The 26,924-nt window shown below is 38.8% G+C and overlaps 2 protein-coding genes across 3 annotated transcripts in view; both read right to left on the reverse strand.

Moving 5' to 3' along the window:
* LOC137193141 (probable ribonuclease ZC3H12C) overlaps positions 1-10,792 on the reverse strand; it is a 37,383-nt gene extending 26,591 nt beyond the window's left edge. Inside the window, exon 1 of the mRNA XM_067604370.1 lies at positions 10,075-10,792. The gene's annotated coding sequence lies outside the window, so the exon portion shown is untranslated. The remainder of the gene's footprint in view (positions 1-10,074) is intronic.
* Positions 10,793-11,555: 763 nt separating this feature from the next.
* Positions 11,556-26,924, reverse strand: part of LOC137193143 (interleukin-1 receptor type 1-like) — a 28,050-nt gene continuing 12,681 nt past the window's right edge. Inside the window, exons 6-12 of one of the 2 annotated variants that reach the window (XM_067604374.1) lie at positions 25,303-25,365; positions 22,333-22,459; positions 21,798-21,946; positions 21,468-21,605; positions 16,132-16,296; positions 15,553-15,698; positions 11,556-14,358 (exon numbers count right to left, since the gene is read on the reverse strand). In XM_067604374.1, coding sequence (XP_067460475.1) covers positions 14,110-14,358; positions 15,553-15,698; positions 16,132-16,296; positions 21,468-21,605; positions 21,798-21,946; positions 22,333-22,459; positions 25,303-25,365 — 1,037 coding nt within the window. In that variant the 3' untranslated portion in view covers positions 11,556-14,109. The remainder of the gene's footprint in view (positions 14,359-15,552; positions 15,699-16,131; positions 16,297-21,467; positions 21,606-21,797; positions 21,947-22,332; positions 22,460-25,302; positions 25,366-26,924) is intronic. The other variant, XM_067604373.1, reaches the window with a different exon arrangement.

Here is a 26,924-nt window from a genome sequence, read left to right on the forward strand (position 1 = left end):
ATTGCTAATGACAGTAAAGGTCCAGTGCAAGCCTTTTACACCGACTGACGTAAGATATCTGAGAGATGAATTAAGAAGAGGAAAACAGGACAGAAGAAAAAGTAGGTGTAAAGATAATCTGAACAGACAAATGTATGAATGAGAAGAAACAGCAGGAGCAGCGGCTGCAGCAGCTCTTCCTTTAGCCCACTGGGTAAACACTGATTCAGGCTGCAGGGATTACTCCAGCCCCTTAACAAGGCCTGAGAGGTGGATTCAAGGAGAGGAAGAGCTAGTCCAGCTGGTATCATCCACACACACACACACTTAACAGGCATAATGCCATACTAACAGCCTCCATACAAGCTCCTACCTATGGAGAGGGGAGCCAAAAAAACCAAGCCACATGGTGTGTGTGTGGGTAGAGGGGGATGGGACAGGGTCACCAAGGACTTTGAAGCCACAAAAGGTTGGCCTTAGGCCTAGTGCCCTCTGGGTCACTTAAAGAGGCAAGGAGGCAGCATGAAAACATGTGTGTGCACACACACACACACGCACACACCACCTGCTGTTTGTGCAGGCTTGTGTACGGTGTAATGGAGATAGAGTAATTCAGTGGCCACACTGAGATTTACTACATAACTCAGGCCAATAAAACCTCCGTGGCAACCTTAAAATGACTTAAACGACTAGTCTACTAATTATTTAGGGGAAAGAGTAAATTCTTGTCATTAGTTTGTTGGTTTATTCCAGAAAGAGAACGTGAGGATATTTAATCAGTTCTCAGAAGAAGTCAAGGAAAATTAGGGAATTTTCAGATGATGACAAACTAGGAAGGGAAAGCATTGTTTAGTCATGGAGGTGCTTTGGTGTGATCATGAAAATAATGGAAAACTCATGGAATTTCACAGCTCAACATAATGAGATGTCTTTCATACAGTCAGACACACACATTCTTTCTCTCTCTGTCTCTCTCTCTCACACACACATGCATAAATTCACAGCTCCCTGATTAAGTCATGATAGATCGTCCCCACAGGACCTGGCCTATTGAACACAGTCTGTGTGCATGTGTCTGTGGTGTGCAAATATCCACATTTACATATATGCTGGTGCATGCTTGTGTGTGTGTGTGTGTGTGTGTGTGTGTGTGTGTGTCATGTGCGGTCGTGTGTCTGACTGCATGCAGGTGTGTGAGAGAGAGTGTGTGACACCGGGGCGAGTGCCGGGTCATCAGGGTCAGAGAGGAACAAAAGTGCGGAGCAGCTCCCAGCTGCCAGGCCAAACGTCATCCAGCAAACCCCCGCCCTGCCATCCCCCTTCCTTTTCAATGGGAGTGTGCCACTATCCTGCTTCTGCTGACACATGCACACAGACACACACATGTCCCACTCGGCTGTTCACAGTCATGTCTAGGGCTCGCTGCAGCAGGCAAAGGGGGAAAAGGTCACATGGGGACATATGCAGAGAATGCATGGATGTAAATGCACAACACAGACTAACATCTGAATACCCTTTCTCCTAGGTATTATATTTATATACTACTATATAGCACCAATTTCTGTAAGGTTTTGAGAGATGGTCAGGCTAAATTCCAGTGGATTTTGACACCACAGCTTTGGGGTTCATGTCATGGGTAACACATGTGGTTAAGTTTAGGCAACAAAAGCACTTTGGTTAAGGTCAGTGAATGATTGTGGTTCCTATTAAATGTTAGTACACTAAACATGTACTGTGTCATGCTTCAAATCATTGCAGACATGTTCAATATTGAACCAAGCAGTGACAAATATGATTTTTTGCTGAGTGGATATTGTGTCACAAATTAAATACATTGTCAGTCAACATTTTGCTGAGACGTCGATTGAAGTAGTTAAGACGGCATCACATTTCTTGCAATATGTATTTTCTGTTGTAAATTAGTAGAATATACTTGACATTTCTAGGAGACGTCTGAACACACACAGTGCATCCCATTAATATTTTAAAGCATTTTGACAATTAAAAGACACTATTTGCGAACACACACAGAGCAGCACAACTCAGCCCTGCTTATCCTATAACTGTAGAGGAAAAAGTGTGGGAAATACTCATATGTCGCAATTCCTCAAAGTGAAAGCAGTGTTTTAGTAGATCGTTTTTAAAATGTTTTTATATGTTAGAAACATGTTGATGTTGCTGCTGGTCGAGGTGGAGCTGTTTAATCTGTATCAGTGCATCATACTTAATAAACTAGAAGAAATGATTCATTTTAGAAATTAGCAAGTGCTCTAACTGGAAGTCTCCACAATTCTTCATCTGAACACATTGTTTCACGTTGGCTCAAAGTTCAAGTTAAATTAGATTTTCTTGGCATATTACTTTCAGATTTGGAAGTGAGTCTCAATTACTTAATTACTTTTATTTTTTTGTTTTGCTTTGTAAAAATACACCACATCAGACTTTGTCAGGGATGGAATGCTTATTCCTAATGCTTAGGGTTAAAACAGCATCAGCTGTAAATGATCCCCCTGGCGATGAATCAGCAGTTATTCCCCAGTTCAACTTTTTACTTTGGTGCATGGGAACTTTTTGGCTCCCATGCACTTGAGCTCCTAGCCCTGCAAGTTGTTTTAAATGTATATTTAATATCTCTCAAAGATTTTTATAAGAAACAAATATACTGTTTGAGTGTTTTTGATAAGTCGTACTACCAAACTGCTAAGAGTTGTGATTTTTAGTGGATTCCCTCTGCCCCGGCCTGCTCCTGCTGGAAGCCCTTCTGCTGCTTCCACTGCAATTTGTTGGCAGGCCCAAAACTACAGGACCTGATTAAACTGGGCCTGATCACATAATATGGATTCCAGTGGGTGTATTGAAAAGCTGGAGAGATTTATGGAGATGAGCTATCAAAAAGCAAATTGGAACATGTTTCAGAAAGAAACAAATTTTAGGAACAAAGACACAAGAAGATTCTAAAGGATATCAATGAGGATTCCTGACCCTCCCCAGGCAAAAGAGCATGTTCTGACAGTGATGGGAGTGAACCAACAATGGAGGTAGAAATTGCTCTACTGCAATCCATTGATAAAAGACTTGCAAAGTTTAAGATACTGGATGTCATGAGAGAGGAATTGGGCAAGTTCAGAGCAAGCCCAGAATAAAGTCAGATGCAAATTGATGATTTGATGTCTGGGAATGTGGTGCTAAAATGCTTAATTCTAACTGTGGAGAATAAGGTGACTAGTATTGAAAAGTAGAACAAGGAGCTAATAGAAACTTTGCTGCTCGATGAAAGACAATATTGTGTTCTCCAGAATCCCAGAGGATACTTATACTGACTGTGAATCTGCTGTGCTGCAATTTATGACTGATCAGTTAAAAATGACACCAGAAAGAACTAAGAGTATCACTTTCTCTTGCATTCACAGAATGGGAAAAGTTTCTGAAGGTAGGCTGAGAGCCACTGTCGCTCGATTTGAACATTTAAAAGAAAAAGAACTTGTTGAAAACAAGGGCAGACAACTCAGGAATACATCCTTTGGAATGAACGATCAATTTCCTCCTGAGATAAATGTGAGAAGGAAAATTCTATATCTAATTATGAAGGAGCACCGGAGACTAAATGCACAGACCTCACTGATTGTTGACAAGCTGTACATAAACAGCCAGTTGTAGGGACTCAAAGGTTACTCTGTTATTCTAGATCAGTGTATGGTTGATGGGTTGTCTAGCCCTGGACTCATGATGGGGTTTTTTTTGTTTTCTGTGGCATGTCAAAGCCAAGTAGGAAACGGGTACGCTCAAATGACTTGACACTGCCAAGAAAAGGATATATTTAGCACATGTTAATGTTTACAGCTTGCCTACTAAGATTCATGAAGTTTCTGATTTGATGATGAATAATAATGTGCATATTTTAGCCATAACTGAAAAGCATTTAGATGACACAATTAATGATGGAGAGATTCACCTAGAAGGATTCAATATGATGAGTAGAGATAGGAACATGTATGGAGGAGGAGTGGCTTATATTTTCAAAATCATATTTGCCTTCAAAGGAGAGATGACCTTGTGTTGGTCAAGTTGAGGTAATATAGGTACAAATACAGTTGCCATATCAATAACCAATGCTTACTGGATGTGTTTACAGACGTTCCAAATCAAACATGTCCTACCTGGAAGATCTGTGTAGCAGAATAGATAAAGCAGCAGAAGAAAACATGGAGGTACTCCTATTGGGTGACTTTAATATTAATTGGAGTGATACAAAGAATACAAATAGAATAAAATTGTCAAGGTTTGGTGAGACCTGTAACTTAATCTAAACGGTTGCAAGTGCAACAAGATTTCCCACCAAATGCAGTGTTCTGAAGGATGTTCTATTCCTGTAGGTTGGACAGATCACAATATTTTGACGATAATTAAAAACACCCAAGTTCTCCAGAAACTACTGTGTATTGCTGTATTGTCAAGAGAAGTTTTAAAAAATTCAACCAATGTAAATTTCAGAATGATTTAGCAGAAACCTTTTGAGTTTATGTAATAACGTACATCATAAGAAGACAGCAAGAGCTATTTATGACCAACTCCATTTGGTGAGAGAGATATTTGGTCAATATGAGAACTACAGGTACAAATTATGTCTTGCCAAAGCCAAAATTAGAGCTTGGTAAAAGATTATTCTCTTATCAGGCTTGTCAAAGGTGGAATAAACTACCTGACCCCTCTAGGGTAATGGCTACCAGTTTAAAAAAAAAAATTAAGTTAATGTATGTGAGACAACAGAAATATGTAGTTAATGATGATATAGTTCACTGTATGTAAGGTGGGTTCCTTGCTGTATACAGGAAATCAATTGTTTTACTCAGTTGTTTTAATGTTTTAATGTTATGTTGTGTGCTGCACAATGTATGGGGCTAATTGTGGGTTTTAAGAGTTTTACTTGTACAAATATTGTTTGTTTCTCTTTGTATCTAAAGTGATGTTTTTATGTTTTAAGACTCTTGGAAGAATAGCCCAGTTGGGCTAAAAGAGATCCTAATAAAAAAAAAAGAAAATCAAAAATCAAATCATTTGATTGGTAGAATTTCATGATTATAAATTTGACAGTGTTTAGAAATGTTTGTATGTATGTACGGGTATGTCATTTTCTGTGTACTGCCGGCACCTTTATGATGCACATCAGCATCATAGTAGGGGTATATTCTTATCTATTTAGGTAATTCGCGTTTGACTTTAGTTTAGCATCATAATTGAGTTGTTTTTAAATACAGCTAAATAGGGAGAGCCTGAAATTTTTCTTAAAGCCATACTGTTTCAAATGTACACTATTCAGCTTCATAAGAATACAACAGTGTTTATTACTTGTGTCATGTACATATAAATTCGCAGCTCACATGGACTTACAGTATAGACACCAAATATACTGTGGAAACAGTGAAACAATGCTTTTGTATCTTCTCTCCTACGCTCAGCAAATAAAATGTGCTACAAAACAATTCCCCTCTTTAAACACAACTCAATATTTTATATCTAACCAGAAGAAGTCAGTAGAAATGGACATTTTACTTAAAAGGACAGCTTGCAAATCTTCATTTAATGACCAAATGCTCCAAATATTCCAATATCTGAGGTTTCAATATACAGTGACGAGACACACTGATCAGTGCTGAAATGTTGCTGAGGCAATGATTTATAACAAAACGTCTAGCTGTGGTGACAAAACAGATCACCTCAGCTTAACTATCAAAGCACTGAAAGAGGCCTGGATTGATTGGCTGTGGCTCAGGAGTCAGAGCGGGTCGTCCACTAATCGTAAGATTGGCGGTTCGATTCCGGCTCCTCCAGTCTGCATGTCAAAGTGTCCTTCGCCAAGGTACTGAACCCCGAATTGCTCTCGATGGCTGCACCAGCACCCTGTGTGGTAGCTTTCCGCATTCGGTGGGTGAGTGTGTGTGTGTGAATGGGTGAATCTGGCTTGTAGTGTAAAAGCACTTTGAGTGTTCGGAAGACTAGAAAGGCCCTATGTAAGTGCAGTCCATTTACCATTTACCATTGAACAGTGTGATTACACTCTGACATTGTAGTAAATGCAAATAATACATCAAAAGAGAATACAACCAAGGCATCCACTTTGCATATAAGCAAAAAGGACAAAGAGCAAATTGAACTTCTATGGAAAGGGATTGTTGCATGAAGATAAATTATTGCTTGCATACAGACAGATCTGTCTTTGATCTGATCAGCAACAGCTAACATTAATTACAGTAATTTGGTATAAGCTTACATTTAATTATTTAATTACTTTTTGTGGGTGCTAATGTCATAGATAATGTGTACTGATTGATTGGTCAGTTTGGTGTCACAGTGTGGCAATGTATGAGCTGCTCCGGCAAACTCTTGATTGAAGAAAATCATAAAAAAACATGGCAGAGTTTAGGAGACATGAGAGTGATGCTCAGAAGCAAAAGGCTCAAAAAGTAGAAGAAAAGCGAGACCAGGAGTTACTTTAAAAAAATACCAAAGTTTGGTATTTTTCAAAAAGGCTTAAAATGACCATGTAGTAGGTGAGAGTCATGTGACTCAGATACTTGAAAATTCTGAGGCGGCTAGTGCTAATGTTAGCTAAGTGCCTCAAGAGAGTGGCGTTACCTAAAAAGATGACCTCCTTGCCAATTGTGAAGAAGAGCAAATACTAGCACTACCAGGGCCGGACATTGACTTGAAACAACTGAAACAAGTGCTTCAACAACAGGATACCTTGCTATTCACAACACCTAAAGGCAGCTTCTGCCACCACACAAGCTGGAGAGACCACCGAAGATGACGGTGAGGATACTGATCCATGCGAAACTGACCCTGGTGAATTGGGGAGATTTCATTGATGGCACTGTTCATGCTTACTGGGTTGAGGTGACTTGTCAAAACAGAAATGCTGACCTGTCTGCCTCTGAGCACCAATACAAACATCAACAACAACTTTTTTTCCAAAACATATTTCGGTTGCAAATTAACCAACAGCAAAACAGTTTTTAAAGGACCAGTGTGTAAGTTTTAGGGGGATCTATTGGCAGAAATAGAATAAAATATTCATAAGTATGTTTTAATTGGTGTATTATCACCTGAAAATAATAATAATAATAATAAAATATACATGCTTGAAAGGGTCGAGGGGAGGGGTATTCAGCTGGTTGCAATCTGCAACCTCACCGTTAGATGCCACTATGTCCTCCACAGAAAGGCCATGTTGTCATGCATCAACTGGAGTGCTGAACGCGGAATCATCAACTCAGAGCTCAAAAAGAGATTTGACGATGAATGCAAGTATTGGTCTCAGGTTCTGCAGTGGGTAGTTGCTGTTGTGACATTTTTGACTGATCATGGTCTTCCTTCTCGTGGTCACAGTCAGACCCTAGGACAGTCCGATAATGGGAATTATTTGGGCATTTTGGAGCTGATCAATCAATCCATGCATTCTTAAAATCTCACATCAACAAATTCCTTTGTATCTCTCTGGAACTGTGTGTGAGGAGTTTGTGCAGATAATGGAAGAGAAAGTGCTTGGTGAAGTTGTGAGCCGAGTTAAAACAGCCAAGTAATTTTCAATCAGCGTGGACTCTACACCAGATATAACACATGTGAACTAACTTACTTTCATCCACTGTTATGTATCTCCAGAGGGCTGTGTTAAAGATTCTTGCTCATTACCAGCCACACAGATGAGGCCCTGTTTAATTCAGTTTTCAGTGTTTTGCAGGAGTTGGGCATTGATATGGGCAACTGCCATGGACAACGTTATGATAATGCTATTAACATGTTTGGCACCTACAAAGGTCTGCAGGCTCGTATTAAAGAGATTGACACAAGATGGTCAGCTCATTCTGAGGTCACAAAAGCACTCTCTCTGAACTATGCTACTATCCAGCATTCATTGCAGAAAATAATGGAGGGTGATAACCAAAACGTGACTACAAGAAATGAAGCACAGGCTCTACACAAGAAAACGTGCAGGCTTAAAACAGCATTTGTGTGTAACTAATTTTATCAAGATTTCAGAGAGCGAGCACTGCACTACAAGCAACATGCATCTGCATCGCTGTTCACACCATCATTGACAGACTATTGGGGGAGCTTGACAGATGATAGCGCTCATATCAAGATGTTCAGAAGTGGTTCACTTTTTTGAACACATTGACCTCTACTTTTGCCAGTGAGATCCACATACTGGCACTGAGGCAGCAGAGGAAATATTCAGTGGACTTGGAGGAAAGAATTGCTGAATAAGCCGTGAAGTTCAGGGAGTTTAAACTCAACCAGAAAACAAATACAGTATATCTGCCCTTCAACTGCTCAATCTAATACGAAGACGGAATTTACAGTTTGTGTTCCCTAATGTTGACATCGCCCTACATGTACTCCTGACAATGCCAATGACAAGTGCCAGTGGGGAGCGATTATTGTCCAAGTTTGGCTTGGTCAAGATTAGATTGCGCTCAACCATGCATCAGGAGAGACTAAGCCATCTGATGCTAATGTTCACTGAGAGTGGCATTCTTTGAGATCTGGACTTTAAGGAGTTGATCAGGAATTTTGCTGCCAAGAAAACCAGGCATTGACACCTCTGAGGGTCAGTCAGTGTTTAATTTTTACTGCTTGTTATGATTATATTAATATGTTCTAGATTGTATATGCAGCTGCAATGCATCTAGTGTGGTCTGTTGTATTGGTAGTAGTGTTTGCAGTTGTGCTGACATTTTTGGAGAGATATTTGTTCTGTTTGAAAGATGTAAATGCAGTACGTTTCATGTGGTGAGGCTTGATTTAGCAATACCACTATGTGCATAGGTAAACTGGTTGGTTGAGGTGGTGTTGGATATGTGGTTGCGAGGAGTTTTGTTAAACCAAAAGGCTTAGCCAAATCCAGGGAGCCTATTGCAGGATTAAATTGCCTAAACAACTTGTTGGTGCTGCTCATGCTGCTAGGCAGAACTGTGAAACAGGAAGGCTTGTGGCGCTATAGCAACCAGACAGCTAGATTATACACACAAACACACACCATAAACACTGCTTCAAACACTGTTGTTTTTGTACTGTACATTCTTGTTCCTGGAAGTCAGTCCCTTGCACCTCCTTCCAATGACATCATACAGGTTGTGAAAAACAGCAAGCTTTAATTGGTCAGGTACCAAGTATGTCATGTCTCTTGGCCAAGTCACAGCAAGAATTTATGACTCTATTATTGCCTTGACATAATGGTATCTTATCACACAAAAATTTTGTGTAGTCTGAACCTGGCGTAACACTTGCTCAGGTTTCTAAAAGATGTTTAGAAGCTCAAGTAACTCACTGTTAACTTCAGAATGTTGAGGATGTCTTTCATATCTGCTTCGTGCACACATACACCAAACTGTGTTTTCATCAATGAATTTAACATTCCTATGGTTATAGCTTCTGTTGAATACATTATATTGTATGCATTTATATTAATGGTTATTTTATACTTTCTGTGTTGTTTTTATTCTACATTGTATTTTTTCTACGACTCACTATAGAATCACTATAGTTACGTAATATTATTGGCTATCTTTAAAATCCAACGAGTTAAATAGCTTTTCTGGTCTACTACAGCATATCTGCTCTGTAAATAACATGTCCTGTGTTCTCCTTTGAGAAAAAAATCAGGAACCAAAAGGAAGACATATTTATTTGACTCTTCCTCCTACAGATGTCTGACCTGTTGTAAAAGTATGTCTGGTCAAACAGGAAAAGTGGTCAAAGTTATAGATGATGAATTTATTGTAAGGTATGATATATTGATCTGGTATTGTTTCACTAAATTAATACAGTGTCTACAACACTCAGACATGCTTTTGCACGGAGCTCATATTTGCTGAGGCAGATATTTCTACAAGATTTTAGGTATTAAACTAGTAAGTTTGATTACAGTCTACTTTATCTTGCTTTTTACATCCTATATAATACTCCTGTAAGAAGAACTAACTAACTAAAGAGCTAATTGTTTAAGTTTCCCTCTGACATGCGTTATTTTGTGGCATTCATTTAGGTTTTCAAGTATGAAATAAAGAGAGAGAGGAATGTCAGGTCATCACTTACTAGCACATGGCATCCATCCGGTCCTGAATTATTCCTCCATAACACACCAAGAAACCAACCGAACAAAACGGACAGTAAAGCAGTACTTTCATTTCGTTTCAAAAAGCTCACGATCACGTCTTTGCTGCACGTGTGTGTGTGTGTGTGTGTGTGTGTGTGTGTGTGTGTTTGTGTGTGTGTGCGTGCGTGCGTGTGTGTGTGTGAGTAAATAAGGTAAAGCAGGGCAGTGAACATTTCCATCTGTTACCTGCCTGACTGCCTCCACCTAGCGGCCACAACCTGCATCTGTCCACAGTGCAAACTGTCTCTCGTCCGGACGTCAGTCTGCGTGCTGCGACTGTCCAAATCCACGATTCATCAAGTCCACAAGGGACCTCAAGCTTTTGGCATTTGCTTTTTTCAGTTTTGTTATAGGTTAAATGATGTAGTGAGGTATAATGTACACAGTAGGCTATAATAAAATTCTGTAGGCCTGTAGATTTTGAAGTTTTTTTTTTTTAATCTTAAACTGAGGACTTTTCCAGGTTAATCAGTGCAGCATTGTCATGACATTTAAATGAATTCATTATCAAATAATATTACTAAAACAAGTAAACCAATCTTTCCTGAAATTTATTTGGAGGATAAAAGCTCATAAACTGAATAAATGTATTCTTTTTCATAGTAAGGAGGACATACTGTAGACTTTGCAGTAATACTTAAAAGATGTCTGGGTACTCAGAAGTCAGTCTGGGTCTTTATTCCATGTAGGTAGCACTATTCTGGAAAAATACCACGAGATCTGGATTTATTTATTCATCATTGTGAATACTTTCAGCAAGCGCTTTTGACCAGAGGTGCTTTGTGCACAACTTTCTACCACATAGGGCATTATAGTAATATAATGCAGATGTTATCAGTGGTGGAATGCCTGTATTGTATAAATGGCACAGTAGGGAAATGCTTGTCTACTGCAACTGCAATTTGATTTAAAAGTAAGAAAATAGTGTATGAACAATTTGTAGTTTTTTTCAGTGTTACCTTTTAAATAGAGACTGTGAATAGATGTCACAAATTAAATTAGAAAATGTGTCTCCCCCTACTGGATCAAATCTCTAACAACAGATACATTAAACGGGCGTTTATAGGCTAAGAATATCCCCAAAATGTAAATTCTACAGAAGTTCATTAATTGCTGAATGATGTGGGCTGGAACAAAGAATGCTTCCTTGCCTATAAATATGTCTATAATATTACTGATTCCCCCAACAAGCATTGCAAAATCCTTATTCTGTTGTGGCAAAATTGATGGATGCGAGTTACAAGTGCTAATTTCTAGTACTAAAGAAGACGCTTTTCTACTTTTTTTTAATCAATGTCAAACTCATAAATGTCACTACCGTCTGCAACAAATACAATACAATACAATACAGATCTGGCTGACATTAATCTATATTTTTTTTGAAAAATGACTTTACCTTGATAATATGAAGAGAGCAAAAAAAATCATGAGCAACTTCAATAGTGCTGCGGTATGTTTTTTTATTCATAAGCAGATGTTTGTGACAGAAATTGATTTTATTGTCAAATTTTAAATAAATAACAAATATAGCTAGTCTTCTAGAAAAAAGAATGACCCCAAAATTAAAAAAAAAAAAAAAAAAAAATTGGTTACATTGGTTTATTTTATATTGATTTATATTCTTATATATTTGGGGACTTTTATTACTCCTTGTAGTAGCTTATTGTGTATGATCTTCAAAAACCGGAAGAGCCAGCAGTTATCTTCAAATTTTACAGAACAACCCTCAATAGAGCATATATACACACTATTAATTACATAATCAGACTATACATAGATGCTAGATTTCAAAGAATCTGCACCTCTGACACATTCATTTGAAAATAAAACCACACAAATGGTCACAGAATATAAATGACGTCTACATTCAGGAGTCAACTTCACATCAGTACAAGCTAGTGACAGCAGAACTCTGATATCAGCACAAAGTTGACGAGATTAAATGAAAATATCAGTGGTGCAGGGAAACAACAAAATAAACAAACAAGAACAGATGCGCTTCCTAAAATAAAGGCTGTATCATCTCACTGATAGCAGTGAGAGTCCTGCCTGTGAAAACCCTGGACAGCTCCCATATCACTGGAGGTCCCAGGATCAGCACCTTGAACAGTGGTCATGAAACCATCAGAAAATGCAAAATTTTGCAGAATTATCTATATAATCTACCGGAGGAAAAGCAGGATTACATTAAAGACTGTAGTCTGAGCTACTGACAGTCTTGAATCTTTATCACAGCTGTACATACTTTCTTAGCTGTAGCCTTGTTATGATCCAAAAGCCACCAACAGATTCAGAACCTGGTGGAAAATAAAACCACAACAGAAAATAATCATCATCTTAAAATATGGCTCTCCAACAGCTTGTCATCAGCTGATTAACAGTATTTCTTTTCCATGTTGCTGTAGCCAGGATTTTACAAATGTTAAAGTCACCAGTGCAAAGTCTCCCAGTGTACACCTCTCACTAAAATTGTTCATATTCCTTATATATATATATATATACACTTTTACTTATATTTTTTTATATTAATCTTTCTAAAAAAGTTGTTAAAAAGCGTAATTTTCCAGAAATGCAGACACCATGACATCAATGTCTTCAATGGCAGCTATGGCCCTGATACAGTATTTCATTTCATTGTGCATTACAAAGGAGAGCAGCTGGAAAGAATGCATGCAGGTCTGACTGATGACTATATTACAGGTATTCTACACCTCGCCTATCTATTGCAGCAGACACATTCAGTTGACAGGCAATACCCAATGTCCTCCTCAAGAAAAAGACTGGATAATTGTTTCTTTTAATAATGTACACTGCAGTGCAGTGTTGTAGTACTCGAGTCCAGAACTGATTTTCAGGACTTGTGACTCGACTTGGACTTGAGCACTGATGACTCAAGTATTGACTGCATTCGGACTCTGACGTTGGAGATGAGGACTCAGACTTGTTAAATGATAAAGAAGTATACGTTTTTTTTGTTTGTTTGTTTTTGTTAGTTTTTTTTGTAACAGGCCCTTCTAATTTGGCATAAGATATTAGCTATATGAATTAGAGATGCACTGATGAATTGTCCACTGATCTAAAACGGCTGGGTTTCAGCTGATCAGCTATCGGTGACTGGCAGATTTGTCTCATATATGTAAGATTTTTTGCCGGTCAAATTTTTCAATCATAGCCATACTATAATACACATCACACATACAGTGGCAGCTGCGGCACAGACAGTGTAGCCACACACACACACAACATGTTGTTGGTGTGGAAGTTCTTAAGTGTGAGTGAAGATGACACAAAGCTCACAATTTGTTATACCTTTAAGTCCAAAAATCCCCCAAAATCTTGTGTAATTCTTATAAAGAAAGAAAATCAGAATCTGCAAAATTTTCACAAAGATAAACCTGAGGCTGGTCATTTGATGATATGCACAGGGTTCTGTGGTCAAACTTGTGGATCATCATAAGTATTTGGGAGTGATCTGGTTCACACTGAGTGACTACATGGATCATGTCATAGGTGTAAACACTGTTTATAGTGCATAAAAAAGCTAAAGTAATTCACTGTTCATTTCAAAATACTGAGGACGTCTTTCATATCTGCTACATACAGATATACACTAAACTGTGTTTTATCTCTTTCTTCCTGAAGAGATTACTCAAACATCAGTGAATTTTAACATTTTTATGGTTATACCTTCTGTTGAGTACATTATGTTGTATGTTTTTTTATGTTATGTTTATTTTACACTTTCTATGTGTTTTTATTTTACATTATCTTGTGGGTATGTAGGTTGGGTGTGAACACTGAAATGTTAATTATTTTATGGATAAATAAACATAATTTTGAAACTAAACTCTCATATCTCTCTGGATCTTATCTGCGTTATACTGACATTCTGTATACATACAATTGACACCTGTGATTTTCTTCACACATCTGTGTAAAGGGTGTTATGGGACTGGTGTCAGTCCATAAGGGTTTCAGATAATAGCAGACTGTGGAGATTTTGAGGCTGGCTTGGCAGGCATCAGGTATCGCACTCTCTTCCAAAAGCGCGAGTTCCATGCAGCAGCACCCCTCGAACCCTCTGGCCACCTAAGGGGGGCGCTACTGCGAATCAGGTGCTGCAAGCCAGGGGGAAGGTGTGTGTATCCCTGTGGCCCCGTGTCCCCCAGCTGGATCAGAATCACATTCATTTCCCTCTGGAACAGCGCATGGTGAAGCCCCAGCTGGAAAATGATCAATAGCAATTTATTACTCATTGAATGCTTAATATCAAAGAAATATCAAGCAGTATCAAAGAATTATTTGGCAATAGTAGTAGCAGCAAAGCTAGTATTGAAGCCTGTAATATCAATGACACCTCATCATTTTTTCTTTTAGCCCAGTTTTCTTAAAATATGACTTAATTATGATTACATGATTACAACTTGATAATCTCAGAATCTTAAGATAACAAATCATAATTTTCTGGTGCAGTCATTACTTTTTATGCAAATTAATCTACAGATAATCATGTAATGATAATCTAAATTTTATTTTTATAGACACAACTTAAGGCAGAAATCAGACAAAATGTGTATACTAACAGCTCATAATACATTTAATGATGCAACATTCTGCTCTCACAGATCTCAAAGTAACAATATTCAGTGTATGTATGTAGGGGAAATTCCCCTCATGTTTTGAATGCAGACAGTACAAACCCTCAAACAACAGCACCAGCTCTTTCTTCAACCCCCCAGGAATGCTGGCCAACAAGACATCAGTGAGATTCCCAAACTTCTCACTCTCCAGACCATACACAACAATTTCTACAAAACCTTCATCAACTTGTTTAAACCCTGGTGCTTTCATAATTTGTAACCCCCAACTGGCAATTCAGAACTAAGCTGTTGTATCATTGATTTGACTCGCTGCTTCTCAGGTAACAGTCATCTCATCTGTTTTTCAGGTCTCTCATACTAACTATACAATAGATAAGTCGGCATCATTCATTTGAATCATTCACTAGTCATGGCCTTATGTACCAGTTTCTCCTTTCCCTCTTGTGTCTTGTTTGTAAAATGTTGTAGTTGTAGTGTTTAGTTCTTGTAGCTGTAGTGTTATAAATAAATATCCCTATTTATCGCCAAGTCATTTTAAATGGTAAATGGATCATAAGTGGAGCACTTATATAGCGCCTTTTTACCGTAACGGACAAAGCGCTTTACAATGTTTGCCTCTCATTCACACACACACACACACTCACACACCAATAGCAGCGGAGCTTTCATGCAACTGGAGCAACTTGGGGTTCAGTGTTTTGCTCAAGGACACTTCGGCACTTTGACAGGAAGAGCTGGGAATCAAACCATCCATCTTGCCTAAACTGTTTTAACAAACTGTTTTAATTTTTTAATCTGCATTTGTAAGACTTTTACCTGCCAGTCAAACCCTCCTACTACTGGGTTTTGGGGCGAGGTGGGGCGTTTGTCTGTGACCCCCATCCCTGATCCTGAACCAGGGGTGAGGATAACCATCAGTCTCCTGCTCTGCTTCATACGGTCCTCCACCAGCTCCAGATGGTCTGTGGGGTCAGACAGAGAGCTAGTTTGTATTGTTTCTGAAAATGGTTGCTAAGGCTTGTTCCATCACAAAAATGCTCCAGTGTTGTAAAGGACACTTTCCGAGAGGTTTCAAAGATTGTTTTTCTGGTTTTTCTGGTTTTTTTTAATTGAAATCACAATCCAAACCAAAAAAACAAAACAAAACACAATGACGATGTCATATGATATCATATGATGTACAGTATATTTATATGATATCATTAATTCTTATGACTTAGTCTTAGTCTTATTCAAAATATTTGAACAAGACTCTTGGTGGACACAGCCAAAAAGTATTTTTCCCAGGATTAGTAATGCAGACCTTGCGGATGAAATTAATCACAGTGTCACTTCAGATTGTGTTTTGAAGAAGTCATATATTGGAGCCCGTGTATCCAAATAATATTAACTCACCTTCCCCAGGTATGTCATCCCTCCCATGGATGAAAAGTCGATAGCCGCACTTTTCCTCGAGCACAGAGGGCAAAATCTTTGTGACAAACTTGCAGAGTGTGTCCTCAGTGACATTGTCTCCACTCTGCATCTGGTAGACCACGTAGGCATCGAACGACTTTGCATCTGTGAAATACATGGTTGTGTACAAACTTCAGTTCAGTTAACTTTTGAAATATAGGGGTTTTTTTCCCTTGTGATCATTATGACCCACTGCAACCTTGTCATCACACCCTGCAATCTGCTGTTGGTGAATATGAATTGTCATCATACAATTACAGTGCTGAAAATAGTCCTTTCGAATTATAGGGCGCATGAACATTTTGAAACCTAAATGTGAGCGTAGAGTTCCTGGAAAAATAGAGAATTACAGTGAAACTGTTATTTGTTTTGTTTGGACTTAATTCAAACTCTCTCATCTGGGTGTTTCGAAGCTTAAATCAAAGCAATGTGATTGAAGTGGGGTTGCAAAACTACAGCCAGAAGATCAGTAATATGTTCACTGATTTGTGAGAAAGAATTTCGGTTAAGAAACCCAATGAGTAACATTCAAAAAAAGAAAAGAAAAAAAGAACATATATGAAACTATGCTCCTGTGAAGATAAATATCCCTGCAGATCCACAAGAGCACTATACATAATTGTAGGTCACAGAAACTTACACTTTGCAAAAAATATGTTGTGCAGCCCTGCATATCTACTGATTGATTAGTTCAACTTTCTGTCAGGAGGCAGGTTTGAAACAGACATATTAAAGGTGCCCTCTGGAGTTTCTGACCACTAGTAGCGCTATGGAGGTCCCTGTTTTTCTGTCTATCATGCATGCACACAAGGACACACATGCACGCCCACAATCATTATTTACATTTCTGGTGTCAGTTACATGCTATTGATCAACAGTTTCATTGTGGTCATGCACAATGAAATGCTGCAATGCACCAGCAATGGCAGTAAAGTATAAGACAATGCACATTTTAAAATATTACAAAAATTCACTTTGTAAAGTTTTATGTGGAAGAAAATTTGCTCAACATGTTTCTTAGGCCTCAAGGATAAAAACATTACTTGTCTTTTTAAAAAAAATCAGAATCAGAATCAGGTTTATTGCCAAGTAGGTTTGCACATACAGGAATTTGCCTGGGTGTTGTTGTGGTACATAACAGTCAAAATATACACAAAATTAAGTAATCCTAAATAATAAAAAAAGAAAGGCTTTACAGTAAAAAATATGTAAAATATATTCTAAGTGAGAAGAGCTGTTACAGGTTTAAGTTTTAAATAGAAGAGAAAGAGATGATATGTACAAAATATTGACCAGGAATAAACAGTATTTATACAACACGTAGTTCCGACCAAGCAATTTGATTGGTCAACTAGACATTTAGAACATACTCAAATCAGCATGACAGCACACTAAGCCGTGCTCAAATGAAAAAAGCCTCATCACTAAAAATATTACTCCGCCATTAATTAGAACTACAGACCGTGATGTTGCACTAACAACAACAGTCATTTCTGGGTAGACGACTGGCGCCTCGTTCCTGACTGCATCACTGTCGTGCAAACAATGATGGTAAAGCACACCCTCTCATGTAATATTGCTTAAATGCAGTGCGCAATCAATAGTAATAAGTAATACAGGTTGTGTTAATGTAACGCATCATGTTAGATCAAAGATCACAGATGTGCAAATATAAGATTATGGGGTTTTACATTGATATAACATGTAATATCCATGGGTGGGATAGAGTCCATGTCAGTGGGGGTCCTAGGCCTTGTTGATGAGGCCAGCTGCAGATGGAAAAAACTGTTCTTGTGGCGTGAGGTTTTGGTCTTGACAGACCTCAACCTCTTGCGGCAGGGGAGTTTTTCAAAAAGATTATGTCCAGGGTGGGAGGGGTTGGGCATGATCTTTCCTGCTTACCTCAGGGTCCTGGAGACATGCAGGTCCTGGAGGGATGGCAGAATGCCGCTGATCACCTTTTCGGCACAGCGGATGATACTCTGCAGTCTGTCCTTGTCCCTGGCCCTTGCAGCAGCGTACCAGATGGTGATAGAGGTGAGGATGGACTCAATGATGATGGTGTAGAAGTCCACCATCACTGACTTTGGCAGGTTGAACTTCTTCAGCTGCCACAGGAAGTAATTCCTCTGCTGAGCCTTCTTGGTGAGGCTGCTGATATTCTGCTCCCACGTGTTACCCCAGCTTCACGTGCTGCTTCCTGTCAGACAAGAAGTCAGTGATCCACCTGCAGGTGGAGTCGGGCACGTACAGCTGGGAGAGCTTGTCCTGCAACAGAGCCGGGATGATGGTGTTAAAGGCAGAGCTGAAATCCACAAACAGGATCCTGGCGTAGGTTCACTCAGACTCCAGGTACTGGAGGATGAAGTGGAGGGCCAAGTTTACTGCATTGTCCACAGACCTGTTGGCTCTGTTGGTGAACTGCAGGGATCCAAGAGTGGGTCTGTGAAGACTTCATTACCACAGATGTCAGGGTGATGGGTCTGTAGTTGTTGAGCTCTGTGGTTTTTTGGGGACAGGGAGGATGGTGGAGGTCTTGAAGCAGGCTGGTAAATGGCATGTCTCTAGTGAGGTGTTAAAAATGTCTGTGAACGCTGGAGACAGCTGATCGCTACAGTGCTTCAGGGTGGAGGGAGGGACAAAGTCTGGTCCAGCTGCTTTGAGGGCGTTCTGTCTCTTGAACCGCCTGTTAACAACCATCTCCAGGGTGGAGAGAGTTGTCATTGTGGTAGGAAAGGAGGAGACCTCTGAGGTGGGCAGTGATGGAGAGGCCCGGGCCCCTGCTGGGGTGGGGGAGGAGGAGCTGGTGGTCTGTAGCTGGCTGATGGAGTCATGGGGGTTTGTCCAATTGTCTTTCAAATCGACAGTAAAAGTCATTAAGGTCATTTTCCAGGCGCAAGTTATTAGTGAAGTGGACGGCTTTCGGTTTGTAGCCGTTGATCTGTCTGAGGCCCTTTCAGACAGAGGCCAAATAGTTTTCTGAGAACTGCTGTTGAAGCTTCTCAGAGAACAGACATTTAGCATGTCTCACCGCCTTGCTAAACTTGTATTTAGCCTCTTTAAACCGGTTCTTGTCCCCACTCCTAAACACTTCTTCCTTTTCCAACCTTGGCTTTTTAGCTGTAAACCAGGGTTTGTCTTACTTTAACTAACCCTGATGCGTGACAGTACACAGCTGTCCTCATGGAAACTGATGTATGACATCACAGCCTCTATGTAGCTATTCACCCAGACTGTTGGTAGCAGTCCTGAAAACAACCCAGTCAGTACAGTCCACATACGTTTGGAGATCCTCCGTAGCTTCACTGGTCCACTTCTTGGATGTGCTCACAATAGGTTTATAGAGTTTTAATTTCTGCCTGAATGCAGGAATCAGGTGGACTATGGTGTGGACAAAGTGGCCCAATGCAGTGCAGGGGATGGTGTGATAGGAACTGCTGATTGTAGTGCAACAGTGATCTAAATTGTTCTCTTCTCTGGACAAACTCATGGGGTGAGTAGAAGGGTTTACAGTTGATGAAAAAGTGTCCAGAACAGAACAGTGCTGCAGAGTCACTGTCACATCTTTACACCAGCCACTGTTAGTATAAAAACAAATACGTCCACCGTTCATTTTGCCAGAGAGCTCTGTATTGCGATCTGCTCTGAACAGCTGGAAACCTGCCAGCAACAGCACAGAGTCTGGTATCAATCTACACAGCCATAGGCGCCTGAACAAGTGGAGCAAGTGGAGTAAATGCATCCCCATTATTCAATTAGGGGGTGCAAAGTTATGGTTTTGCTACCCCACATTTTGTCTTTCTAAAACTGAACTTATAACACAGTCAGTGCTATCAGGTGATTATATTTAAGTAGCTTATATCAATGATCATTTTACTATTTTTAGCAACTGACAAAAAGAAGTAATAAAAAAATAACACATTTTTGGACCCTTTGAGTTGGTTCTGATCGATCGGAGCAGACTGTGCAGTGAGAGACAGACAGACAGAGCGGAGCTTTTCCTCACAGCGTTAAAGTGCCTGAATTAACAAACAGTCAAATGTCCAGCGGTTGAAAGTGACTTATTTAGACTTCTACAGAATACTTTCCTTTAGTTTAAGTTTCAGTCAGACTTTGGATGAAATTATTTTTAAATATCAGGATGCGTCACTCCATGTAATGATCTCTCCTTTCATCCAGCTGCTCTGCGTTGTGTTTTCATTATTATGATTTTTCTCCCATTTTCTCATACAGGCTAAATGAAAGGTACAAGTTTACTCTAAGGGGGGTTTCACAATTAGGTTTCAACTAAAATGGCCCTTTCAAGTCTTGAGGAGCAAAAGTCACCTTCTGAGTTGTGCATCAAAATAGTCCTTGATATGAGATAATGTAAGTTAAAATTACCTGATTTTGAAGTTATGATTATTTATTCCTGTATAACATTACAACTACATCAGCAAGTGGTGCTAATAGCTCCCACTAGAACCTGTGTGTATAATAAACAGGCGGGATTGGAATTAGATAGTTGTTGTGAGTCCATATTATTTATGCTTTGTTGCAATTGTTAGACTTTGAAGATGCTTTGTGAGTACTGAGAACAGCAACCCTCAGCTTTAACATTGTTTAACCAGGTTTAATTATACAAATCATATGGTGATGTGTCGTGAGACTATTTCATTTATGAGCTGATTGTCCTTGTTTGGCCTTGAACATGGCCTGGTAGCCTGCAACCTACTACCATTTAAGGCTACAAAATGTTTTTATAAATATAATGTCAAATATGAAATACACACACTCTCTAAGTTTGCTCCCCCATTTTAAAACATAACGAGGCACCCATGCACACAGCCAAGTTTTCGTGAAGCACGGAACGTTTCCCTCTACAACAAATTTCCACAGAGCACCATCAAAGGAGTAGTTCAGCATTTTGGGAAATTCACTTATTTGCTTTCTTACCAAGAGCCACACATGTGCTGTGTTAAGACTGTGTGAAGTATGGCGTTGGAGCCCTGAGGCAATTGTCTTAGCATGGCATAAAGATTGGAAGCAGGGTGAAACAGCTAGCCGAGCTCTGTCCAAAGTACATAGCTTGTTTGTCTAATCTGTATACAAACAGACATGTAAAAACAGCCGGTGGTGGTTTTTGGGGAAGTTCAAACGGTGAAATAGGTAGAAAACATAAACCTTTTTTTTCCATTTATTCGGTATGGACTTAAAATAACTGCAATGCTATCCTTTGACCTTTAAATCCTCAAAAAAAAACCAATAACATTTTAAAAAAACATTTTCTTCTTTACCTTTATTGTGATGGCTTAGTGGGAGGTAGGGTCTGAAGAGGAGAGCAAGGTCGATGGCGAAGCACTTGACCATGATGGCCACGAACACACACAAGAAGAATGCACACATCCCTCCAATGACCAGTGGAATTATTGTCTCTGGAAGACAAATAATGAAAATGTATGTGTGTATGGTATCACTTCAGGATTAGGCTGGAGATAGTGTACTTTTTTCTTATTGTTACGAAATTTGATAAAAAGACTAAAACCAACAATGGATTGATCCCACTAGGTATTAGCCATGTAGCCAAAGCCTGATATAGTCTTACCCATGAGTGTTCTGTCACTAACCTCTTTGCTTAAGAGTTAAAATGTCAGACACCTCCTCATAATAGCCATCGCCAATGCATTTAAACTCATCCTGGAAATCTTTAGCAGACACTCTTTCAATGGTCAGGATTGCAGTGGAGATGGTTTTCTTTGAACGCTCTTCGTCAACTCTTAACAAGGACACAGAGTTTAGTTCATTAACAAAAAGAGATCGATGTCATCATTATCTTTGATTACAGATAATGAAATGATAAACTGGATCAGTGAAGCAAGACATGAAAATGTATGAAATAGGGAGTGAAATTTGAAAATATTCAGTTGGCCACAGTAAGGGAAAGTTCTGAAAGTGGAACGTTTCTCTGAGCTCACTGAATATCTGATTTTAAGAGGCAGGCCTACGAGCATGATTTGTGACATCACAACCAGGTTGGAAGCCAGTCGAGGTCCAGTATGCAACTTACACAAATGTGATTTGGAAACTTGAAGCCTCCAGTGCACAAACACTGGGAATTAACTTTTGAGTTTTGAATACTGTGCTGCTTTTGATTATGCTTACGTGTTGATGGTTTGATTGTACCCATCTGCCTTGTTGAAAGGGATTCCGTTAACATTCCAGCTAGCCTTACAGTTTTCTCGCACATTAAAGCCACAGATAACTGAGCAGTTCAGCTTGGTCTCAGAGCCTGGCACAGAAACAAGAACAAGACAGATTTTACTGGAGATATCTGACACGCAGTCACATGGAGGTAAAAATCATTCAGACACAGCAACCTCTGCTCATTTATTTGAGTGGCTTTGTAGACATGGCAGTGGCAAGTGGCAAATGATGAGAATGTAATAAAATAAAATGGATTTAAAAGCTATAACAATATTAATAATAATAAAATAAAGGGAGATAAAAACTAGATTAAAAAACTAGATAAAATAGATTAAAAAGACAAAACGAGATAAAAATGATAAAAATGTAATAAAATAAAATTTGAAATTAAAAAAAATTAAACTAGATTAAAAAGACAAAACAAAACAAAACAAAGACAAATAAAATCAATAAGATGGGCAAAAATATATAATAATCTCAAAGCTGGGGTGCAGGACTGTCTCCTCCTTCTGGCAGTGAGAGTAAAGGGGGGCGCTCGGCTGTGATTGCCTGAGTACAAAGACGTTATAAGGATGAGGGGAGAACTTTTCTCTTTGTTTGATGACAATTGAAGTAAAGTTAGACTTTTCTGTTGGCTTTCCAAATCATTTAAAAAAATAGACAAGATAAAGAGAGAGAGAGCTGAGAGCACCAGAGAGCGAGAGAGACAGCAGCTGTGGTTGAGCAAACTAGAGAATGAATGAAGAAGTGCTGGTAATGAGGAAGCCAATGAATCAGATCAATAAATTGTTATTTCCTGATTGTTTCACTGAGGTTATATTCTAGAACACAAACATGCCCACACACCTCTGCTCAACCCTGCAGCCTGATTTGGTCTGAATACGGCCTGACACAGGCATGCAGTTATCATGCGCACCCCGAATGGCAGGCACACAGAGAGGGCTGGTAAAAAGGTCGGTCCACTGGCCCAAAAATGTATTTTTTGACAGCCCACTGGGATGTGTCCCAGTATGCCGAGGGTCTGTACACACTGGCTGTAACCTACTGTTGGGGCTATAACAGTGGATAAATTGTTCTAAGCTTCACAGAACCCCCAAGAAATGACTGGTTTCACTATCAGAATTTGATCCATTCAGTCCGATAACATTTGGAAAGTCTAGAAGAGCCCCACGATTAACCAAACAACGTCATGCTGGCCAAACATTCCTGCACTGGAATGTTGCCCTCGACATGAGATCTAAAAACTCACTGTGAAACACAGAGAGATTTATCTGGCGGTGATAGGCTTTATCAGCTTTGTGTGAACTTGTTTGGCAAGGGCTTGAATGTAACAGAACATTCATTTATATGTAAAAGTTCCACACGACAGGTTTAAGAAAAATAATCAAATAAGAGATCAAATAAATAAAATTTTCACAACATGAATACAATAAAATAAGTGAATAAAATAAAATTAAAATGTATAGAAATCATTCTTAAACAAAAGCCAGGCTGAAGAGGCAGATTTTTTTTGCTGTCAGATACTCAGGCAGACTGTTCCAGCTGCTTGGAGCATAAAGGCTAAAAGCTGCCTCACCAAAGGTTTTAGTCCTGCACTTTGGATCAATTAAAAGAGACTTGCCAGAGGACCTGAGGGGCCATACTAGTTCATACACAGTAAGCATGTGAGACATATAGGCTGGTGCAAGACCATGAAGTGCTTTAAAAACAAGTACAACAATTTAAAAATCAATGCGGAAACTGACAAGTGACCAATGTAAGGACTTTAAAATAGGTCTGATGTGTTCTATTCTTCTGCTCGTGGTCAGCACTCGGGCCGCAGAGTTCTGAATCAGCTATAGCTGATTTATAACTTTTTTGGGTAAACCAGATAGGAGAGATTTATAGTAGTTCAGCCTGCTCAATATAAAAGCGTGCAATAGTCTCTCTGTGTCACTGTGACACAGAGAGAGAAGTGGTCACACTTAAGCAATGTGTTTGAGGTTCTAAAAAGTAGATGTCATGACAAACCCCACACTGAGCTTAAAGTTTAATTTTGAGACAGAGACCACACCAAGGTTTCTTGCTTGTTGTCTCTGGTAAGTTCTAAGGAATTTAATTTTGTGGTCAGTTTCTCTCGCTGAGCTTTTGAACCTATGGCTAAAATTGGCAGTGCCTTGCTTGAGAAGAGTAGCTACATCTGTGAAGGGCTCGCTGTGGATGTTTTTTAAATTAGTTTATTCCTTTGTATGCATCTTCAAGAAGTGAATGTACACGTAAGGAAAATGTTTTACAGTGACCAGACTCCTACATGAGGTAAATCAGACATTTTTGTCTAAAGTAATTTAGCGGTTTTTTGCAATTTTGTACAGATATTCATGGTCCCCTGAGGAGGAATACAAATTACTTTATTCCAAAAGATGGTTCCTACTAACTTTGGTGATCCCCTGACTTTTTATCTGACACCACGAAGAGGTTTACATGTAAGGTTTTGAGTGAAATGTCTCAATATCATTTGAAAGGATTGAATGTAATGTGGAACACACATTCATGTTCCCTTGAGGATGTCATAACCCCTGAATTGTCCTTGAGATGGACTCTGCTTGTTCTGACTATGGCTCCAGGAAAGTACCTTTCTAACTTTCTGATTATTAAGTTTGTTAACTTTTAACAGAGCCTTACTGGTATTACACCAGTACTGATAATATTTATTTGGATCAATGAAAATACAGTTCTAACATTAGGCCTACATTGATCAAAACAAGTTCACAGCTATCTCACCCAACAAGAATATACCGAATAGCAACATTAATATACCATCAATAATACATGATTTAACCGCACAAATAAATGTACAGGTACTGTAAGGGATTAAGTCGATATAGGGATTGTTGTATTTGCAGTGTTATGACAGCACTTTGGTGTTATTAGGTGAAGCATTTATCTTACCTTCATCAGCATACTGCTCCTTGTTTAACACGATTAAGGGTGTTTGATTGTAAACAAGAGGCTCTGTGGGCAAGCAAACATAAAACACAAAATAAAACTCCTTTCTGTTCTTTTGTATAGGACACTTGCAAATGATCTCATTCCAGTGTTATAACTCGAATCAATAATCTTCACCGGGTACACACAAAAATAGTGTCACCTCTTTTTTCTCTAACCCAAGGTTGTCCTCACACAGTGTACAAAATATTTCAAATTACTTTCTATTTTAAATATTCATAGTTATAACATTTTACCAGCTGTTACTTGTGAAATGCAATGACTGTTTCATGTAGAGTGCTGTTCCAACACTAGGGTTTACTTGTTGCTAATCTTGACAGAGTGCAACAACACAGTCACAGTGAAATTTGTGCTAATAAAGCCATGCAAAAAATCACTTTATTGTCAGTCTAAATATTGGAGGTGTTCAGTGTGTAAAAGGGCAAATCATGAATACCGTATCTGTATCAGTAGCTTTTAGCATTAGATTTCCATTAAATACAGTATTTTATTTTGACAACATGAAAGAAGAAGACTGATCCTGTCATTGTGGTGGAATTATTAATGATTATAAATAATGAAATCACTGCTGCTGTGCCACATTCATAGACTTTCACTTAGTGAAATATAAAAACATCCGATGTGACTGTACCGTAAATTGTGTTTGCAACTGTAGTGTGAGTGTGTACAGTACATTTAAATGTATAATACAATAAGTCAGATGGACAATATTAAAGTTCAGCAATTTAATTACTGGTAAATCTAATTTTTGGTGGTGGTAAGTCAGAATCATTCTTAGCAAACTACATTGACTATAGCTCAGTGTAGTAGAATCAATACTTGAAACATATAGACAGGGGTTAGTCACTATGCATAAATGTACCACCTATGATATGTTGGAAATTTTGTTTTGAACATATTTTTTAAAAATATCACGGACAAAAAAAGTCTCTTTAATTTCCAGGTTAGTCATGAAGCTTTGATCACCACTAACATTTTTAGACCTACAATGGCGCTAAAGTGCACTAATCTGAGAAGGTAGACAGTTGCAGATATTCCTGCTAACCATGTCTTTGTTTACACTGGGTTCTCTATCAACAATTTAGCCTATTTTGGAAAATGAGAAAATTCAACATCACTAAAGCTAAATGTGTGGCTAAGTGGAAATGTCAAAAGTTCAGAGGAATACACATAGAAAAGGTCCTATTTAGAACAATCAGATACTACTTTCCCTGTTATTTTGTTGAAGACTGTGTAGAGCTATATGTAACTAATAACTGGATGAATGTGTTGTTTCTTGATATAATTTCCAAAAAATATTTCAGATCTGCCACATATCTGTATTTATGAGGTTTCATTACTAAAGTTGCCATTACAAAAAGAACCACATTGCCTTGTTTTGCAAATATAAGTCTTCTTATTCTGGATATAATTACTAAATACTTACTTCTTACATGAGGTTGTGGTATTTTGAATGATCTATCAGGAATCAGATGATTTTTGCCTCTGTCATCATTTAACAGGTAACTTGACTAACAGCTAATCTCTTGTACTCCTTTTGACTCCTATTACTCCAACTAAAGGCT

This window comes from Thunnus thynnus, chromosome 11, assembly GCF_963924715.1.
Source record: "Thunnus thynnus chromosome 11, fThuThy2.1, whole genome shotgun sequence".
In the NCBI taxonomy this organism is placed as follows: domain Eukaryota; kingdom Metazoa; phylum Chordata; class Actinopteri; order Scombriformes; family Scombridae; genus Thunnus; species Thunnus thynnus.